Source organism: Zosterops lateralis (assembly GCF_965231275.1).
Source record: "Zosterops lateralis genome assembly, chromosome: 3".
NCBI lineage: Eukaryota > Metazoa > Chordata > Aves > Passeriformes > Zosteropidae > Zosterops > Zosterops lateralis.
Window position 1 is genome coordinate 48,739,395 of NC_139764.1, and position 21,357 is coordinate 48,760,751.

General features: G+C 43.0%; 1 protein-coding gene across 2 annotated transcripts; it reads right to left on the minus strand.

The window, feature by feature from the left end:
- Window positions 1–4,995: 4,995 nt before the first annotated feature.
- STX11 (syntaxin 11) lies at window positions 4,996–19,412 on the minus strand. 2 transcript variants are annotated; one of them, XM_083857822.1, is made up of 3 exons: window positions 19,110–19,412; window positions 9,959–10,152; window positions 4,996–8,023 (listed from the first exon to the last, which is right to left on the minus strand). In XM_083857822.1, exon 3 carries the CDS (start codon window positions 8,016–8,018, stop codon window positions 7,152–7,154), a length of 867 nt encoding a protein of 288 aa, XP_083713948.1. In that variant the 5' UTR covers window positions 8,019–8,023; window positions 9,959–10,152; window positions 19,110–19,412; the 3' UTR covers window positions 4,996–7,151. The 2 variants fall into 2 exon arrangements, with proteins under 2 accessions (XP_083713948.1, XP_083713949.1); XM_083857823.1 differs by lacking the exon at window positions 9,959–10,152.
- Between the last annotated feature and the right edge of the window lie 1,945 nt (window positions 19,413–21,357).

Consider the following 21,357-nt stretch of genomic DNA (forward strand, 5'->3'; position numbering starts at 1 on the left):
CATATTTCACCTTCTATTTCTTTTTGAAGGCCCACCATGAGTTATCTCTTTCTTGTGTGTTTATCCTTTAATTAGTCTATATCATCACATGATATATCTGAACTGAAAGATTAGAATAATTTTTCAGGTCAAATTATTTGGAAGAGGGTGGCTGGGAACAACTCCGTTTACCTGTGTTAAAATTTCACCAGCATGCTTTGACAAACACTACTATTTACAGAATCACAGAATGACTAGGTTGGAAGAGACCTTCAAGATCATCAAGTCCAACCCAGCCCTAACACCTTAACTAAACCATGACATCAAGTGCCACATCTAGTCTTTTAACACATCCAGGGATGGTGACTCCACCACCTCCCCAGGCAGATCATTCCAGTACTTTATCATTCTTTCTGTGAAAAATGTCTTCCTAATATCCAACCTATATTTCCCTTGAAATTTAAAACTGTGTTGGTCAGTGCTTCATTTATACTTACCACATCTTCAACTATATTAAACATAAGGATACTACTCTGTCAAAAAAACCCACAAAACCCAAAAACAGAACCGTGCCCCAGCAAATTAAACACCTCAAAATATACAACCACTCCATGTGTCCTACCAAATGAAACAAAAGCACAAGGTCAGTCTAAAAAACCGGCATGCTCCTTCTGCTTAACTTCTAGCTTAAACCCTGGCACAGTTTAGGGTAGAGCCAGCACAAGGGACCATTCCCCCAGAACTGAGGATTGCCTTTCCACCACCCTCCAAGGTTGGCCAGGGACACCTCAGCAGGCTGGACCCCTGTGGACATTCCATACCTCAGTGCATGTGGAACTACATTGGCCTGCACGTTGTAGAAAGCACTCTGATGGGCTGACATGCAGCCTTTGAATGGCTGGGAAGTGGGAAAAAAAAGGAAAATAAACCTACACAAGAAATTACAAAATGGCAAAATGGCAAAAAACAAGGTCACGACTGGGGAGCGAAAAGCTGGAGGTGCCCCTGTAGGAGGCTCCACCACCAAGGCTGTGGCTGAGTGTGTATATGGATCTACGTATATCTGTATATATACATCATATATGTACATGTGTATATGTATATTCTTGTATATATATATACATATACATGTGTGTGTATATACATATACACACATATAAATGTGGGTGTATGTGTTTATGCGTCTATGTATTTATGTATATACGTATACACACATATATACATATATGATACATACCAATATATGCAGACATTTATATACATATATGTGTATATATACACATACATATACATATATATGTGTATATATATACCTGTATATATATATGTCTGTGTGTATACATATATATACGTATTATATGTGTAAATACATATATATATATATAAAAAATATATATATACAGAAACTCTTCTTTAAAAACTGTATTTAAACCGTTTTGAAGCTGAAGTAACGGTGGCCGCAGGAGCTCCCGCGGCCCCGCACCGCCTCCCGCGGCTCGCAGTGCCCCCGCCGGCCGCCCGGGGCCGGGACACCCGCTCGGGCTGCCGGATGCCGCCGTCCGCCCGCTCCGGCGCCGCTCCCCGCCCCTCTCCCGCCGCGTCCCGGCGGCCCCGGGCTCCCTTCGGCCGCGCCTCTGCCGGGACACCGCGCCCTGCCCCGCATCGGGACGGGGCTCCCGATAAAAAAACGGGAGTTACCAGGAGTGGGGTTCGAACCCACGCGGACATGCGTCCATTGGATCTTAAGTCCAACGCCTTAACCACTCGGCCATCCTGGTGCAGATACTGGGACGGCTCGCAGCCGCTCCTACATTCATGGCTGCCCTCCCACCCGCCCCCCGGGCAGCCCGTGACCCTCGGGGGTGCCCCCTCGCCCTCCCGCCGCCGCCGCCGTGCCCTCCCGCCGCTATTCCCAGCGCGGCGGGCGCGGAGCCCACGGGGCGGCGCGCGCGGGCGGCCTCTCCCGGCGGCGGGGAGCGGGCGGCGGGCGGGCAGGGCCCGGCGGCGAGCGCTGCCACGGACCGGGACCGGGACCGAGACCGAGCCGGACCGAGCCGAGCCGGGCTGTGCCCGCCGCCGCTTTGCCGCCTCGCCGCCGCCGGGCGCCGGGCCCGTAGCGGAAGGGGGAGGCGGGGGAGGTGCGCGGCGCCGGCACGGGCCCGCCCCCGGGGAGAGAGCGGGGCGGGCGGCGCCGGCCGAGGGCTGTGGGGGGCCCGGGCTGTGGGGGGCCAGGGCGTCGGGCAGTGCCAGGGCTGCGGGGGGCGAGGGCGGCGGGCAGTGCCGGCTCGGGGCTGTGCAGGTTCGGGGCAGGGCGGGCTCAGCCCCCTCAGAGCGGGCAGGGCCGCGGTGCTGGCGGGCTCGTCGGGCAGCGGAGAGTTTGTGCCGATAAGGCACCCCCCACTTTATTATTTCCGTCCAAGCGTTTCCTGGAATGTGTCTTCTCTCGCTCGTAGGAGAACCGAAACTAATAAAACTATATGCCGGGCCGACGGAAGCACCTATCGCAATATTCCCGGTTACTGCCTGCCCTGGGACCTCCCCTTCTTCTCTTAGTCGGAGAGGAAATGGGAAAGTGTCACTTGGCTTTGCCCCTGGCACTGGCTCCCGCTCTCGCTGATTGTTTCCAGCGGAGAAAATGGACATCCTGCATTCTGCAAACTTGGGCACCTTTGAGGTGTGAGAAACATATCCCAGACAGGCCAGGCTGAGGACAGGGGCCTCTGCCAGCCCGCAGCACACGGGGAGGAGGCGGAGGCCGAATGCTTCCCCACAGGCGGGGCAGGAGCACACTCCCTGCTCCGGTGTTGGGCGCCCTGGCTGTCCCTGCCCCTCCGAAAGGCGTCTGCAAGGGGCTCGAATTTGTGGGTGCAGGTGATGCCTGACCTCCTCCTCTTGGCGCTCAGAGACCCCCGGGAGAGCAGGCATGCTTGTGAGGGAAGAGGCTTCTCGCACAAGTGAATAGTTAACGTTTTACATACGTGTTGTTCACACGCGGGACCTCATGAGTAACAGAACAGCTCTTCCAATGGAACTTGCCATGCTGTATCATTGCCCTGAAATGACTGGCATGCCGTAGTTCTCTGTTCAGTAGGGCTGTGCCTTTCAGCAAAGTATTGAGTAGAGAAACATTGTCAGTTAAGATCTTTCCTTTTCTGTTCACATCTAACACTATTTCTAAGAAACACAGTAAAACGTTACTTGTTCAAACTTAGTGCCCTAACAACGAATGCACGGTAAGGCCTGATGGCGAAGCTGTCTTCTGCTTTGGCTCAACTACTCTGAAAGCACTACATAATATGCTAAAAACATGGAAGAAGATAGATCTGCTATTGCCTTCTTACATATCAGAGAAACAAACAGCATGGCTCCATGTGACAATCACATTGCATTGGAAATTTATTAACCAGAATCACCACTTACAGTATCTATTAAATCACACTGTTTCCTGCCTTCATGGTATCTGTGATACTTTCCTAGCCATAGAAGCACAGTCCCATGTAGCTCTTTCCTTTTTCAAATCAATTTCAATTATCTACCATGGCTCAAAAATCTAGAAAACATGTTTTGTTCTCAAGAAATATTAAAAGTGCAACTTGGGCTGTGCATTCAAAATATCCTTAATGCAGGTTAGATTAGACAAGCAGCAGTTTAGCAAAGCTACTCAGTTCAACTCCAGAAAAAAAAGGGTATCTGGATCTTAAGAACTATCCCTTTACTTCTGGTCCTTCATTTTGAGGAAGCTATTGTCCCACTGCCATTTCTCTAAAATGAAACCCGTGATTCAAAAAAAAAAAAAAAAAAGTCCCTCAAGATGAAATGGAGACCCATGTGCACATTCATTACATACTAAATATTATATTTCGTAATAGGGGATTTTTTTTTTTTTTGTCTCATATGTATGCTGTGCTGTGTTACATTTTTTAGAAGGAGCAAAGTGCTCCTGGGTTGCCAGTTCTTTGTCCTCCTCAGAAAGGACTGACTGGTGGCTGGTTGGTGATGTGGGTTGTAAAGATTCAGCTTCAGTAGAAAACAAAAGCAAAGTAACAGCAATTCTAAAAGCTTAAACATCCCCTGTCAGATTTTAACTTCTCCACCCTCAAACCCAGTTTAAGTGTTTTCCATATGAGGGAAGGGGGGAAAAACCCCTACCAACCCATAGAGTGTGTACAGACATCTCCATAGGAGTTGTGCTGACTTTCAGAAGGAAAAGGCAGCTTTCCTCAGAAGAGGTCCATTCCGCAGTGTCTGTTATTAGTATGCTAACATATTATCAACCAACTTTTATCATCTTCTTCCACTCATCCTCTGTGGCATGAGTCCTTGCAGCTACAATGTGATCAGGTTTTTTTTCAAAAGTCTGTTTAACTGTGATTAGGCAAGTCCATGGACTGGCTAAATTTGAGTTCTTACACAACCGAAGGGTACAAAAAAGCCCCAAAGTACTAAGCAATGGACGTGAGAATGAGAGAATGATTGCTTAAGTTACTAAAAGCAATTTTTAAGTGTCTCTTAACTCACAATGCATTTTAAAATAGTTTTAAAAGGTCTCTGGTTGGTTTTTTGACTAATTTTCGTTTTTTTTTCCCCCCTACAGCAACAGCCCTAAGTCAGGAGAGAAGGTCTACAATTACCTTTTCTTTCCGCTCTCTTTCCCTGTGCCTCAAATCAAACTCAAGATTTGAATATTAGTTTTGCATATCTACTAGTGAAATCATCAAGGTTTCTCAGAGCTGCTAGAATAAATTTGATTTTTTTTTTAACTAGAGAATCATCTTAGAATGCATGAAACTCATTTTTCTTGGGGTCTTTAGGGAGAAAAAGTAAGTCTGTCTCAATATGCAACATATTTCATTTACCATGGCAAAAAATATTAGGAAGACTTTTTTTCCTAGGCCTTGTTTAATCTCCTTTTACCAACTCATAATTTAATCCAGCAAGTTTAAACTAAACTTTGACAATGCAAAAAACTAATCAGAGCTGCAGGTTCAATGCACAACACTGCACTTTCACTTTTTCTTATTAAATCTTTTATTCCATTTGTAGATGCAAAAAAAGGAACCAGCACAAAAAAAAAAGTACATATTTTTTATCAAAAACATTGGCAAGTGCTAGGAACATGCATGTAAAAAGAAATACATTATTTCATTCTTCATTGATTTATCCCCACATGCTGACTCTCAGAGTTTAGGGTATTTTTCTATGAATACACAGTTTCACTGACTTAATGGCAGTACCTACAGAGTAAACAACTTTGTCTTCTTGAGTAGCACCAAAGCCACTGGCTGTGGTCCCAGTTCATCATCCTCCTTTCTCCCAACTTTAAGTTTGAACACCTCACTGGAGAGGTCCTCAGACAAGCATAATACTGATATCACCAGTACACCACTGAAGATCAAAATATCTTATCGTTTGGGATATCGGTGTTTCTCACTCTTCCATGTAACCAGAGACAGATGCTACAGAAAAAGGAACACTCAGTTTTTGAGAAGAGTCATCCCTTTAGTTTCTGTTTGTGTAAAAAAGCCTGTCTGGCTAAAATTGTTTCCCAGTAAGATATAAAAGCTTGGAAGTTGGAAGTTTATTTTGCTGTTTTGTTATATTAATACAAACAGTAAGAAATGTTTGGAGATTTTTTCACATATAAAATCAAGGTGCCAAAGGTAAGGGAAAAGTTTCACTGAACTGGTGCATGAAGATGTACATCTATGCACATCTGAGGAAGACTCCCAAATACAAAATATTTGAAATGTTGAAATATATTTATTAAAATTGATAAAATAGGACCATCAGTTAAAAAAAAATAATTTTTGAAAAAATGTCCTGCATTATTTCAAAGGGTAGCAATAGATCACAGCGTATCAGGAAGCCACCAAGAAATATAGTTGGGAAACCTCCAGAAGCAGGAGCTGTGATCAATCACCAGACTTTGTGAATATGTTTCACTGACAGTGCTCAGTGCTTACCAGGGCTGCACATTTTTTATTTCCTTAGAATACTCCAAACCTACTGGTTTGCCCTTGTGTAAGGGCACAAAAGGAGAGTTTCCCTTTAAGCTTGAAAAGAGCACTCAAATGACATGAAATTGTTTTCTTTCTTCTTCAGATGTACTGAAGAAAAAGTTCTATTTGCTTTCCCAGGTGGAGATTTCCCAATAATTGGAGAAAAGTCAAAAATTTTGTACACCAGTAAAATTGCATATTAAAAAAAATTAATCCTTCATCCTATTAAAAATAGATATTAAAAATCCATATTTGGTCAATGATTATAAAAAATAAAAGTGTACTGACAGGCCAGTCATTCCACTAAAACTGCTTCTATGTATGTGCCAGTACAGGAGACCCTAAAATGCTTTCTCAACCCCACAGCTGTTGGCTTCTTATGGATGTTTCTGCAGAAGGCTACTCCATGTTTCTCCTCTGGCTGAAATGTTAATTGGCAGAAAAATGCATCAGAACATGAAAGTACAGCAGGTTTGAAACTGAAAGTCCAGAGAGTGGCTCAAGTTAAAAGTGAGTGAGATGCCTCAGTGTTGCAGTGCTTTTAGCCACCTTGAGAGAGTTGGGTACTCAAAATGGAAAAAAGCAGTCACTTGCAAACAAATAGAGCAAAATGTGCATATTATCATTTAAGGTGCAGCCACTTCTGTTAAGATTCCAGACAGCTGGAAATCAAGTTGAAAGAGAAACTAGTTCTGTGTCCTGCTCAGTATTTTGTCAAATTTGCATCAAGCAGGCTCCAGACTAGTTAAAACTGAAACCTCCTGATTCTGTGGTGTACTGTGTTGCCCCAGGCAATAAGGTTTCACCACCTGCAGCCTCACTTCGACAAATAAGAATAAAGTTACTTTTTGAAAGTATTCATTTTCCCTAGGATAAATTATTCATTCTTCTTTCTTGCCTATATGAAGTGAATATCACTGCAGATATATTGCACCTCTGGTTACAGTAACAGGACCTTTCAATAAAAATTAGATTAAAAATAGTTTTATCAACATTTCTACGAGTTCATAAATAGAAACAGTCTTCAGCACATTTATTAAAAAAGGCAATCAACAAAACCAACTGCAAAATATGACCCCTATTCCTAGGGCTTGTCGTTACAGAAAAGTCTCTGGAAAGAACACCTGATTTTGAAAACATTCAAGTCAGTCTGTGGTAGCTCCAGTGGGACCATCACCTTCTGCAACATGATATGCAGCAGCAGAGGATTGTTCTGAGGGGATGTTTTCTCCTGTATTCCAAAGCTCTTTTCACTTGATCTTTAGCATCTCCTACATAGTCCTCAACATTTTGCATATTTATCTCAATAACATCAAAGGTGTCTGCCTGTTCCTCCACCAGCAGGGCCACCTGCAGAAAGAGCTCGTGAACTTCCTTAATGCGACCTTCTAACTTCACCAGCTCCTTATGGCGCGTCTCTATCTCATTCAAGGCCGCACGAGCTACCTTGACATCTGACAAGAGATTCTCGGAGAAGACATCCCATTTGCCTTGCTCAATCATCTCCTCAATCTGGTGTCCAGAAACCTCTTTGCCCATGATCTCCAGCTGCCGCTGAATCCGAATCTTGCAGTTCTCCCGCTGGTTCATCTCTGTTGCATTGTAATCAAACATAGCATCCTGAAATGTGTGCATGAGGTCAACGTAGTGGTTCTTTGCCACCCTGGCAATGACAGACATAGGTCCATATTTTGTTATGGCATCTTCACAGAAATCTCTCATTATCTGCAGTTTCCTGTGGATGGTCTCTCCACGGCTCTTAATGTCTCTGGCAATACAATTAGTATCTCGTTTGATGCTGCTAAGACGGCGCATGGAAGTAAGGAAGCGGGAGTTTTGCTTTCTGAGGCGGTTGACATCCGCTTTTAGGCGGTCATTTTCTGTCCGGATGTTCTGTATGTCCTTATGAAGAATTTCCAAGGCATAATCCGTCTCATAAAGGAGAATATCCTGTGGTGAATTTTCATCATCATCACTATCAGAAAACTGTTGGTTGTGTAACCCGGCAAATTCACGCAGCTCACTTAAACGGTCTTTCATCCTGCCTGTAAAATAGGAACAGGAGGAATGAGTTTGAAGTAACTAAAATATTGGTTAAAAGAGTTGAAAATTTGTAACTAACACACATCATGGTGATAACTAAATAATAGATAACAAATGTAACTCATCAAAGATAACCCAAAATATCAGATTTTAAATTTGCTCACAGGATTTTATACAGTGATGGATATCACATCCAAAACTCTGCTAGAACACTGTTCTAGAAAGTACAAAGGCTAGAAACAAAAACTGCAGGAAGGAAGACAACAAATGCTGAAGACAAATCAAAAAGAATAGTAGGGCAATCCCAAAGTCCCCACAAAATGCCAGTCTTTTACTTGGAGGGGAAAACCAGACTCCTGATAGCCTTCAGCATCAGGATGTTCAGCATCTGTAGACCTGTTAATAACCAAACACTTCCCACTGCTGCTCACTAGAGAAATCTCCTCTACCTCCTGATCCTTCATTACATCAACTGCCCAAAATGTCACAGGGCTTCCCTCATTCTATGTTTGCTTTTCTTGGGAGAATACTAAGAAGCCTCTCAGAAGAAGATATGGAATTTATCAATACAGTTGGGAAAGAAATGTTTAAAAAATACTACTACTTTCCCCCATCTGGAAAGTATCCAGACAGGGGGAAAAGAAAAAAAGAAAAAGAAAAAGAAAAAAAAAAAAAAAAGAAAGAAAAAAAAAAAGAAAAAAAAAAAGAAAAAAGAAAAGAAAAAAGAAAAGAAAAAAGAAAAAAGCGACTTTAGTGATTGCAGATGCTATCATTGAGCATAGAGTATCAGACATCAACAATTAGTGGTGCGGAGCATCTCTCTTATGAGAAGAGACTGCAAGAACTGGGCCTATTTAGTCTAGAGAAGAGAAGACTGAGAGATGATCTGATCAACATATATAAATATGTCAAAGGCAGGTGGCAAGAGGATGGTGCCAGACTCTTTTCAGTGGTACCCAGCAATAGGACAAAGAAAAAATGTCCATAAACTAAAACACAAGAAGTTTCATCTCAATATGAAGAAGAACTTCTCTATATTGAGGGTGGCAGAGGCTGCCCAGGAAGCTCATGGAGTCTCCCTCTCTGGAGGCATTCAAAATCCACTGGACACGTGTCACCTGATTTAGGTGACTCTGTCTTGGCAGGAGATTAGGACTAAATTATCTCCAAGGTCCCTTCCAACCCTAACAATTTTGCAATTCTGTGAACTTTGTGCTTACCACTCCTTAAACTTAAGAAAAATGAAATTTCATCAGCCTTCTACAGAGCATAGTAACAACTGCCTCAACAATGATTTCACTTTCTGTTCATGTTTTCTTTGTCAAGCAAGCCCTGAGTAAAGCTCTTGTGTAATAAACTCATAATTTAATTTTGTAAGAGTAGGTCTCCCCTTCCTCCCCCAGGAAGAAATGGAGAAGCAAATTCACAACATGAAAATACTAATGCCATAGTAAATTAATGTGTATATTAATTCTGCAGCATCTCTAAAAATATTGTTTTTTTCTTTCTTTTAATACAACAGGAAAAGTTAAAAAGTCAAATATTAAAAGAAGAGTAAGGAGCTGTCAAGTGTTGCCTTGGATTGCACCACAATGTTGCCTGCACACAGGAAGATCATGCAATTAAACACTAGCCTGTGCACTGTCACTTCCACCAAGTCTTTGCCTGTACAGGCTGAATAAAAGTTGTAGAAGATAAAATTTAATATGCATCAATCAGTTCATGCTGTCTCATTGACTGTGTTGCTACTGTTCATTTTGTTAGGGATTTCGCCTGCAAAATCTTTGTAAAGTTCCATAAACTGCTACCAGTAGTTTGGGGAAAGGCAGATCTAACAGCCCCACAGTCAGATTTCAGCCCAATCATTCAGGATAATATTATCACTCTTGTTGAGTTATGATGCCCACTTGAAACACTTTAAGCACAATTCTTTGTACCTGAAATGTTCAGAAGTCCTTCTGACTTCAGTCACTGCTGCAAGCCTTGAGCGCTTTGCTGAGTAAAATCACGAAGGAACAAGCTGGACATCAGTGAATGAACACATGGATCAAGGCAACTTGTGAAGAGCTCCTCTCCAGTGACATGAACAGCATCATACACAACCTCTGTGATCCAGCAGATCCAGTAGAGTCTAGTTGTAAGCAGAACAGAGGGATCAAGTTGCAGTTGCACTTACAGTCTTCACCTGGGTTTTCCCAGCTTCCCAATACTTAGTTCTAAAAGCTTACATATGTACCAAAATTTACATTCAAGGTGCCCAACATTAGTATCTTTTAACTCTCCATTGAGGATCTGTACCTGTCTGGGATATGTCTCCAGAGCTAAAGTGTTCACGGTTTTGTCCTAACAAGTAGGTGCCATCTCTTTAGGCCTGACTTCAGAGTTCTGCAAAATCAGGGACTTTTGGCACTTTCTTTCATTCTCCCCAAGTCCTGTCTTTACACTCTGTTTCTAAAGTGCTTCACCTAGCCTGCTTCTCACTTCATCTGCACATTTAAAGATGCTCTTCCTTATCTACAGTACCTGGACAGGATGGAAGCACAGGAAGTGAGTAACTTTATGCCTGTATTTCAGCATTGTATTAGGCCACAAACACAACAAATTACAGAGGACACCTGTTCAGCTCCATACTGAACATGCTCAAGTACTCTATAGGTCAGCATTTGCAGTATTTGGCCAAAGAGATTTGTGAGGTTCAAGAAAATGTTTGAATTTCAGCTTTCTTGAGCACCTTTTTGCTCAAGATACATAGCAAATTTATTCGGGGTTTTTGGAAACTGTTGCTTTGAGAAACATACAATTTGGCAGAATTTCAGGATTTTTTACATAAAGAAAACAGCAGGCTGGAATGTAACATCACCACAGAGGTCTTTTCCTATTTCAAATTCTCATTTCAAACAGGAGGGAACCAGATCTTCCCAAGAGAAGACAATAACTTCCAAGCATTCCTTGGATGGTGTCAGGGACAGAACTGACACTAAAGAGCTGAAATAAACAAGCAGAGAGAGCAAGGGGGAGCAGCAATTTGAAACATTTCAACTTAACAAATCATGGTTTAGAGAAGTTGGCCTCCTTTATCAGATGCTGTTGTTACTCAGTTTACTTTGCATCTACGTATATGTTGATTGCATTGCTCGTAATTAGAATGGCAATATATTAGTACATGGTACATTCCTGGTTGTTAGGGATAGCCTCAAACCTCAGTCTGTAAAATGAGCATCAGTCTCTCCCTTCATACAGTGCCTGGTGCAGCAGCAGAAGTTGGGCGCTCTGACAGGGAAGCAGCTCTGCAGGACCTCAGTGTGCTGGTAGGCGTGCAGGGGAACATGAGTCATGCATCCAGGCTGGACCAGCAAAAGTGAGGAAGGAAAGAGACCCCTCCTGTCTGACTGTCTGACACTTGAGAGACCACATCTGGAGTGTTACTCACCAGACACACTGAGACGAGCTCAGGGCAGGCCACAGAGGTTGTCAGAGGTGCTGGAGCACCTGACATATGAAGAGAGGCTGAGAGAATTGGGAATGTTCAGCCTGAGAAACAGGAAGCTCAAGGGAGATCTTGTTGCCATCACTAACTTCTTAATGCAAGGCTAGACCCTTCATGGAAATGTACAGCAATAGCACAAGATGCAACAGACCTAAGCAGAAACAAGAGAAGAGACAGCCAGATACGAGATAGGGGAGAAGGAAAAAAAGAAGAAAACCGCAAACATTTAGAAACAATGGAAAAGATGCCCAGAAAATTTTGGAATCAGTATCCTTGAAGATATTTAAAACTCTGTTTGACATGGCCCTCAGCAACCTAAAGTGCCTGTGAGCATTTTGAGCAGGCCTGGATTAGACAATGTCCAAAGGTCCAGTCTAAATTGTTCTGGTGATCAGCCTTAGATAAAAAGTTTGCTAATTTGACCATGAACATTGAATATATTCAGCTACTTGCACAAGTCTACATAAGAGACATCTAACACATTAGAATACTAAGACAGCAGCTACTATGGAGTAACAACTACAAGTGTATAACTGCCTTAATTCTAAGAGTGTGAGGTTTAATAGATTAGCTGTCAGTTTTATTTTATTTTAAAATGCTACGTATATTCAAACTGGAACATGCTTCCACATTTGTATCTTTGGGCTAGGTAAATCTGTCCTTGTAAAAATGGAGTTCCTTCTGCAGTCCATCATGATGTGTACACCCAAACACACACACAGGAAATACAGGCCAGGTGATGATTGCAGAGGTTATAACTTTGAAGGCAGATACCCAGCAAGTACAGTCAGCCGAGGGCAGGTTCAGTGCTCATCTTTTCATGTTACTGTGATACTTACTGGTATTAATCATCACAGTGACAAGCTTTCCCATGATGCATGAGAAACATACAAATTGTTCTGTTGCAATAAGACTGCAGCCCCAGACAACTGTGTTTAACATGGGATTTCAGACAAGAAAGAAAATCCACTCTGGAAATCAAAAACTATGCATATGCCTACACCTCCTTTATGTTAGCCCCATATACATACAAAAGGGAGTCTACAAACATTGCCATGCTAATGTTCTGAAGCCTGTTAACTATGTAGAAATAATCTAAAGATAAAAAGTTATTTCCATAGAAACAAGTGAGTAACATACTAATGTTTATTTCAGCTTCAACAGTTGTATATCCACACTCTATCACCATATGGGCTCCTAAGAGTTGGGCTCAATGGCCCTTGTGTGCTCCTTCCAGCTCAGAATATTCTGTGATTCTGTGATCAGACTTTGGGGGAAAATGGTGAAATGATGAAGCAGCTTCAGCACAGCATCCATATTTGATGGCCAGATGCTGGGAAGGAAGGGAGTGTACATTTTTCCTTCTTGCAGCATTCATAAATGGCAGCTGCTACTTAATACCATCTTATGGCTTACCAAAACTCTAGTCAGTAATCTTTTCAGCCTTGAGTGGGCCCTACAAAGATGAAGCTTTTATTTCAGTTGTTTGAGGAACAACAGATATTTCAAAACAAGTCAGTTTAAAAATAATTTCTCTGAGTAGTTCTTCTTGCCCTTGGAAGGTAAAAGAAACCCACGTGGCTCATCCTGGCTCTGAATGGCATGTGATTTTGATTGCATGACACACCATAGATGTGACCCAAAAAACAGGTGGTGAACAATTGGGAAATAACCTGCTCTTAGGCAAAATTACTTCATAGCTAAGTGTGTGTCAGCACATTTCAGTAACTTCCCATACGGCTTGCAGAGGATGTAGTATTGATGGAAGTCTACGCAGATGGACTTGCTGAATTGAACACACTGCATTCCAAGGGAAATAGAGTACTGCTGCTGCTGCACTAAAATGCAAGTCATGCATAGGTTAAAAAAGGTGTTAAATTAAGCTGAAGCCTTTTGTTTAAGAGTTGGAGTTTCAGATTTAATAATTTTCAAGTAACTATCTGTTTTGTAAACAATTGTCTTAGGCCAGGTTTAATATTTTTGTTTGGTATCTGTTCTCTAATAATAGATTTGACAATATTATTTAACTTGGGAAAAATACTCTTTTTTTTTTTTTTTTTTTTAAACAGTAGGTTTTCCTCTTTCCAGAAGAGTAATTGGCTTATAGCAGAGTACTAGTCACCTTTTCAGTCTAAATTCCTTGTCTTCCCAACCATGCCTATCACAGATGGCACAGTAGGCTTGAATTTTTCAATTTACTCTTTTTTTTTTCTCTCTCTTTTCTCTGTAAGAGCCTGAAACAAAAAAAAAAAAATATAATCTAATGATTAGGACAGTTTGCCTTTTCAAGCTATTCTAAGATCATAGTACTAACTCCAGTATTAACTACTATGACAGAGATCAGCAGTTCAAAATCTTTTTGTGGCCTCACTGAAAGGAAGTTATCCTCTCTGAAATTTCTTGGATTTCACAATATTTAAAATAGATAAAATGTATTCAGGAAATAAAGTCCATCAGTTAACATTGAATGCCAGTTATAAAACTACAGAAATCCATCAAGAAGTTGCCAAGTGTATCTGAAGACTACACTACCCAGCTCGTATGCTGATCAGAGCTGGTGTACAGCAGAACACCACCTTTATACTTTCTGTCACCCTAGAGACAAATATCTGCAGTTGCAAATGTCTCAGGGCATTATTTTATCCCAAAAGCTTGCATGAAGTGTCAATTTCTCTGTTTGTGCCAGGACAAGTTGTTTATTACATGCTGATATATTCAGAGAAGTAGGAATGACTCCATTCTTTGCAGGCTACCTCTGCATCTGGCAGAATCTCCAAGTCTCCAGTGGTTCCTTTCCTATCATAAAGGCTAGGAAAAACCTGGGGGAGGGGGAGAAATTAATTGACATTGTTGCCTCTCATTCAAAGAAATAAGGCAATAATTGCTAGAATACTGATAGCTTTGGAGGTTCTTCTTTGACATATCTGTTTCTTTACCAGTATTCAATCTCTTCAATAGAAAGGAACTCTCGATTTCTGTACGACAACATATTATAAATTCAGGGATCTAGAGTGCATCGCATACTTCTCAGATGTACTGAACAGACTTAACCATCCTGGTATTTTCCATAGACTGGTTATCAATTTTCCCAGACAGTACCAAAACTAGGAGACGCTGCTGGTGTGCTTTAAATGCACTATAATATGCCATTTTCCACACATTTATGATAAGACTGAGATAAAATCTGATGTTTTAACTTGTTATTACTCAATAGCCACGAGAGTAAACATTATCCCTGCACTGGAGAAGTCAGCTTGTTTTACATGGATGACTGCTATTTACTAGGATGTCTAAATTTTCACTGGAAAGCTATGGATCACCGCTGACAAATTTTCAACAGTGGACAAATAAAATGGATTCTCCATATCTCCTCTTGACCTTTTCCTCACAAGTCACATAAATGAACAATTGTAACTAGATTTGATGTTGGTTGGGTGGGGTGGGGAGCAATTGTAACAGGGTGGTAGACAAAAAAAGTTTCTGCATCTTCACTAGTTTGCAACACTAAGGTCTTCAGGTAAAATTGGCCGAGATGGAGACAAGGGGAGTGTGAACTGTATCTCCAAGGGCTTGGCAAATGGTTAAGACAGACCCACACCACTAACATAAACAGTGAGGCAGGCATCCATGCATTTCTTGGCAATTACTACAGCTCGGCATCATTACAGGTCACCGTGCAGGGCAATCAGCCAACACACTCACAGGCAGTGCTGGCACTACAGCACCGTGAGTATATACACTACCTAATTAATCAACTCGGCTTCCCTGGAACACATTGGCTCAGCAAAATAGCTGTGCACATACCGCATTTGTATAACTACTACTGCTACCACACAGTGGTATTTATAAGTGATTAAGACATTATGTTGGTATGCAAATAGAAATGTGAGGTTGCATGTGATCATCAGTCAGAAGCAACATGTTCTACTGGTGTTTTTAAATTAGCACAACTGCATTATTTTTTGAAAAGCACATATATTTAAGGCTTGTGATAAAGTGTTACAATCTGAGACCAAGTGCTCCTGACTTTAAAAAAAATTCCTTTGAGGTTAAATACAAAGTGTTTTCTAGGTAGTTGGTCATGTGGGCCGGTACACATGATGCTCAGTTTGAGACTCTATTGCAAAATCTACACAACTGTACCTGCACCAGGTTCCAGCCAGGAAATAACCCCTACAGCATACCCACAGCCTCAGCCCCAGGACACATCAGGCTTTATAGCAGTTACGCTACTTAGCAGCCCCTGGGTGTTTAGAGGCCTACTCAAAGCACCAGTGAGAAGTTGAGACAAGATATAGATGTAATTAGGGACACACCTGATTGGGCATATCAAAAGCTCAAGCAAGCTTTATTCTGCTTTCAAAAGTAAGTGAGTTGTCACTACCACAAACACAGCACAGAGAAAAGGCATAGCAGGAGAAGCTGGAGCGTGCAGTAACTCCTTGACTTTTGCAAACATGAGTTTATTGAGGATAAGCCTGGCAATTAATGGGTTAACTGCCAGAGCAGATTAGGCAAGAGCTGCACAGATGATAAGCCTTCTGAAGTCAAGATATGAGACATCATTCTCTCTGATAAAATGAAATAAGCATGACCTAGATGTAAGTGCCAAGCACTGTGTGAGAGCTCTTGCTGATTGTGTAGAGTGTCTTGGTATCTCATCTAGCCTATCAAAGCAGAGATAAAAACCAAATTGCTTTGCTCCCCTCATGTGGAGCACCCCCTTCCCCCACTACACAAGAAGGGGTTCCCAGGAGCCAGCCCTAGACTGCTTCCTGGGAATGATGTTTCTTGCTGGAGTTGGTTCATGGCCACATCTTGGGGAATAACCCAAAATGCAAGCGTAACCAAAAATGGCTCCACAGCAAAAAGTGGTAACCCCAGATTTGGTGTTGATATGGGTTTCCTGGATCAAGTTAACATTGCCTCAGTAATTTCTGCTTTGTCACCCTTAAACTACAGGGATGACCAGAGTCAAAGAAAATTGATGGGCCAGATAAAAGATAATAGAAAAATGTATCTGGTCCAGCACCTTCATAATTGACACAGAAGTTGTCTTCTCACCATCACAACTGGTTTTGAACACAGCAGCATTAGGATGGGTACCTGTCACACCCAGAGGTTATCCATATTTTCCATTAGTGACTTGGAGAGTGGAACCAAACATGAGCTTGTACCGTCTCCAGGTGACAGTGAACTGGAAGGGAGTAGAAGCAAGCATTTGGTGGGGGCAGGGGAAGAGAAATGATGAGAATTTAAGGTGATCTTGACAGTAAGAGAAGAATTAACAAAAATAAAAGGAAATTCAATCTAGACAAGCCTGGCACATTTAGATAAAATTATTCACACAAATATAATGTAGGAAACACCTAGTTTGGCAGCAGGAAAGCATTGGTGAGGTTATAGCTGATTGCAAGCCACAAAACAAGTTTACAATATAATGTCCCTGTAAAAAAAAACAAAACCTCATGTCTTATACTAGATGGCATGGGAAGGACTGGTTTTTACTCTGCTTGGCATAGATAAGGCCTCAGTTAGAAAAGTACATCCTGAAACAGTTATCGCATTAGGAAAGTCAAAGGGAACATATTTGGCATTGTCTCCAAACAATTTAGAAAATACACTCTTCGAGAAAGAGGAGCTGAAGGAGTTATTGTCAATTAGTTCAGAAGACCAGGGAGAGAAACACAGTACTCCAACACATAAAAGGAGTTTTCTGTGAAAAGGAAAATGGTAAGTTTGATCCCTGTGTTGACACTGGAAACACGCAAAGTAATCAATTTCTTTCACAAGGACTATGTTGAACTGGCTGTGACTTGCTGAAAATTGGACAATTTCCCTGTGGGAGCACTGCGGGACCTTCTTCCTTGATGGAAAGAGAGAAGATACAAAAACCTCTCTCAGGCCTGGTTTAGATGCACAGCAACAGTGCACCAAATGGATAGAGCAATGCCTTACAGTCCCACAGAGGCTCTGCATTCCCAGGATTTGTTCAGTGGGCCTCACCCCCAGTGTGTCCAGCACAACGTGTATATTCACACAGTGCTGCCCATGCTGGGGAGAAATTTAGGTGACTCTTTTCACTCAGCAGATTCTCTTCCTTCTCTATTATTTATGCACCAATGGCAACTATCATTTCTCTTTCTGAAGCAGGTCTTGGTTACTGTTGTATACTGTTACTATATGATGTCAGACATGGAGCCTAATCCCACAGCACCCAAATTCTCCAGGACTAAAAGAGTATGCAGTTGCATCCCATAGCATCAGGTTTATCTGCAGTGCCCAGAAGGTGCTACATTTTCCTCATTTTAATGTCTCAAGAGATCTTCTGAACCATGCTTACTTTCTTCATCGAGATGTCTTTCAACAACAGAGTTTAACTTGCAGTTTTAGCCCCAGCCAAAACCAGATAACATATGACTGAACACGCAGTTTCAGTTTTAGAGCAGTGGGCATACAAGGCAGTCAGAGAAAAAAATATGAGAAAAAGATCATCAGATTAATTGGACACCTAAATCATCCTTTCCTAATGATGGAATTTATTCTGTTCATCTGTTAGACCTCTGGTCTGTTTTGAATTAAAAAAAAAAAAAAGTTATGGTCATTTTGTAGTCTCACCACTATTTAAATAGTGACTATCAGCACTGGTAAGAAAGCATCATCATTCAAATTGTATTCTCATCCTAAAAAAGTCATATATTGCCATTTTGATACCTGACAGCTTAAGAGACAATTGCTAAAATACCATCTAAAGAACAGGAACAAGAAGTACAAGTGTCCGTTTTTGGACAGAGCAGTTATTTTAGTCATTTCCTTTCTCAGTATCACAGAGTGACATGTAGTTATCTCAGAAATACACGAGTGCCAGTTCTTGGTAGGAAGGAAATGAGTATCAATTTAATAGGAAGCAATCAAAGAACACTAAGTTTTGCACCCACTTCCAGATCTGCCCATGACGATGCTCAAGAACGAAGGAAAAGCTATTATATTTTGCATATAAGCCAAATCTTCTGTAAAATCTGCTGTGGAGCTATTCATAACCATGTAAGAGCACTACGAATACAGTATTAATAATACTTGTTAAGCCAGACACACAAGGCAGTGGAAATGCAGACATCCGTTTTGACTGGATGAGAAGACGCGTATTTGAAAGTTTTTCTCTCACCCTGTGAAAACCCGGCCATCCCTTTTGCATTCCGCGAGGAGCACGGCCAGCCTAAGGCATTTCCTATCATCTCTCCTGCCCTCAGACTTCGCCACATAACTCAAAAGGGGCAGTTTCGTCCACTCTTGGGCAGAACCGAGGTGCCGAGCGCCCCGCACGCCCCGCGGCCCCTCCGGCTGGGCTGGGCTGGGCTCCCTGCCGAGCCCCGGGCAGCCCCGACAGCCCGGGAAGGGGCGGCCAGCCCGGGCTCCTGCGCTGCCCAGCACTGCCTTTCCTCCCTCCCTCCGACAGCAACTCCGGGCGCTGTCGGCCGGGATCTGCCGCTGATGCTCGGGACAGCTCGGGAATACGGCTGTGCCCCCGTCCCAGGAGCCGGCACTGCCTGGCCCCCGAGGAAAGCGCTGTCTCGTCCGCCCCCGCCCCGGCAGGTACTCACTCCCGGGCTAGGAAGTCCGGTCCGTCCCGTGTCCCTCCGCCCGCGCCGCTCCCCGAGGTGCCTGTGCCGCTCCCGAGGTGCCGGTGCCGTTCCCGAGGTGTCGATGCCGCTCCCAAGATGCCTGTGCAGCTCCCGAGTTGCCGGTGTTGTTTCCCGATGTGCCTGTGCCGCTCCCGAGGTGCCGGTGTAGTTTCCCGAGGTGGCGGTGCCGTTCCCGAGGTACCGATGCCGTTCCCGAGGTGTCGGTGCCGTTCCCGAGGTGCTGATCCCGTTCCCGAGGTGGCGGTGCCGTTCCCGAGGTGTCGATGCCGTTCCCGAGGTGCCGATCCCGTTCCCGAGGTGGCGGTGCCGCCGCAGCGCCCGCGCCGTCGAGGCGAGCGCTCATCCCCGCGGAGCGCCCCGCCGCTCCGCCCGGCTCGGCCGCCGATTGGCTGCGAGGAGCTGATTTGCATGGCGGCGCCCCGCCCCCTCCCGGGCCGCCTCCTCCCGGCCCCGCGGAAAGACGCGCGGCTCCCGTCGCTGCCCGGCGGGGAAAGTCCGCCCATGGGTGCGGGAAGCGGGGGCGCGCTGAGCCGGCCCCTTTCTTCGCCCTCGTCCCCCTGGACGTGCCCTGACCTTTCTCGTCTTCGCCTCCCCGTCGGCAAGCGGGGGCTTTCCGGCTCTGTGATTCTGTAATTCAAATTGCCGCTGCTGAGTGTAAGGGAGATGTCGCTTCATGCTTCAGAATATGGGTCAAATTGAGTTCTTTTTTTGCGTTGTCACTTCCTGAGGGGAAAAAAAAACCCCAACGCCTTCCCAATCATTCTAACTGAAAAAAACCCTAACGAAACACTGGTGTTACAATATCTGGTAATGTCACATATTAATTAGCCACACACGTAGTTATAGAGGTTGTTAAATCTTTCTGAGATGGGAAGTTTTCGCTTTTCTTGAAAATCTTGGACATGCGTATTTTTCTCCTTTTCATCACAAAATTTGAATATAAACTGAATCTGAAAATTTTAAAATACAGAAGTTACTTTTTTGTTGGTGCTGAGAAGTAGCTGAAAGAGTAACTGTGCCTTCTGAAGCAGTTATCAGTTACAAGGCTGCAAAATGCCTTACATTGCACCAATCCCACCCCGGGTAACTGAGAACAAATTCCGTCATGACGGAGACAATTGCAGAGATGTAGGAAGCTTCCTCCAGCCTTATTTTCCATGCTGATTTTGTGTCAGGGGAAAAAAAATGTAAGTAAAAGGAAAATATTTCAGGTTTTATGGTTAAAAGTCAGTTAAAAATGTATCTGACAGGCTCTTTTTACCTTGAAAAATCCAGGACTGCACTGGGCACTTTGCTGGGATTTTTCTCTTAGACCTTGATGCTGGAGACAAATTTAGGTGCATGGGTCTCACCAGTTCCCTAAAACTACCTGAAGGCACTGAATTGAGAGTGGGTTTCCTCTTCCAGGCTGCTGCTTTGCGAAACCAGCTGCAGCATCCCCAAACACGGGCAGGTGGTTTTCTCCTTGCCACTGGACAGCAGAAAGCAAATGGGCCTTTAGTGTTGTTTGGTGTTGTCAATGCAAATGGAGCTGAAAATAAAGCTGGGTGTTAATGGAATGTCATGAGTAATCAAAGGTACAGGCTGCTTTGCGTGGCTTGGAACAACAATTACAAATTAACCTGCTGTTGTTGCAGCACAGGTAAAGCTATGGGTGCATTGATTGATTTGTCTGATGATCCTGTCAAGAGCAAAATGCTCATCTACAAACATCTGGTATCTTCCCTATAATTCATTAGTAGGATATGGAAGACCAAAGAGATAACTGTCAAGTCTCCCCTGCTTTGGGAGAGACTTCAGTAAAAATTTCAGTAGCTGAGTAGCCGTCAACGCAGCAATATTGTCAAAATACCAGTCATCTAAGAAATTAATGGAGAGTGAGAGAAATTTATTATTTCTACAGATTTTAGATTCTAGATTCTAGATTTCTACAGATTCTAGATTCTACCTAGATTAGATGAGGTTAAAGTAGGTTCAAAACTCTCATAAAAAGCTCACTAATTAAGCTACACAAATAGGTTGCTAAAAAAAAAGTCATCTTTGCCAAACAAGTATCCTGAAGTTCTTGAGGGTATGATATTGCTAAGGTGCCCATTTCCATGGTGTTATGAGAAACAAAACCAGATGAGTCATATGAAAAGATTGTTTTGTCATCATATGTACTAAAGACACTTCTTTTGGGTTGTTATGCTCATTTCAATCTCTT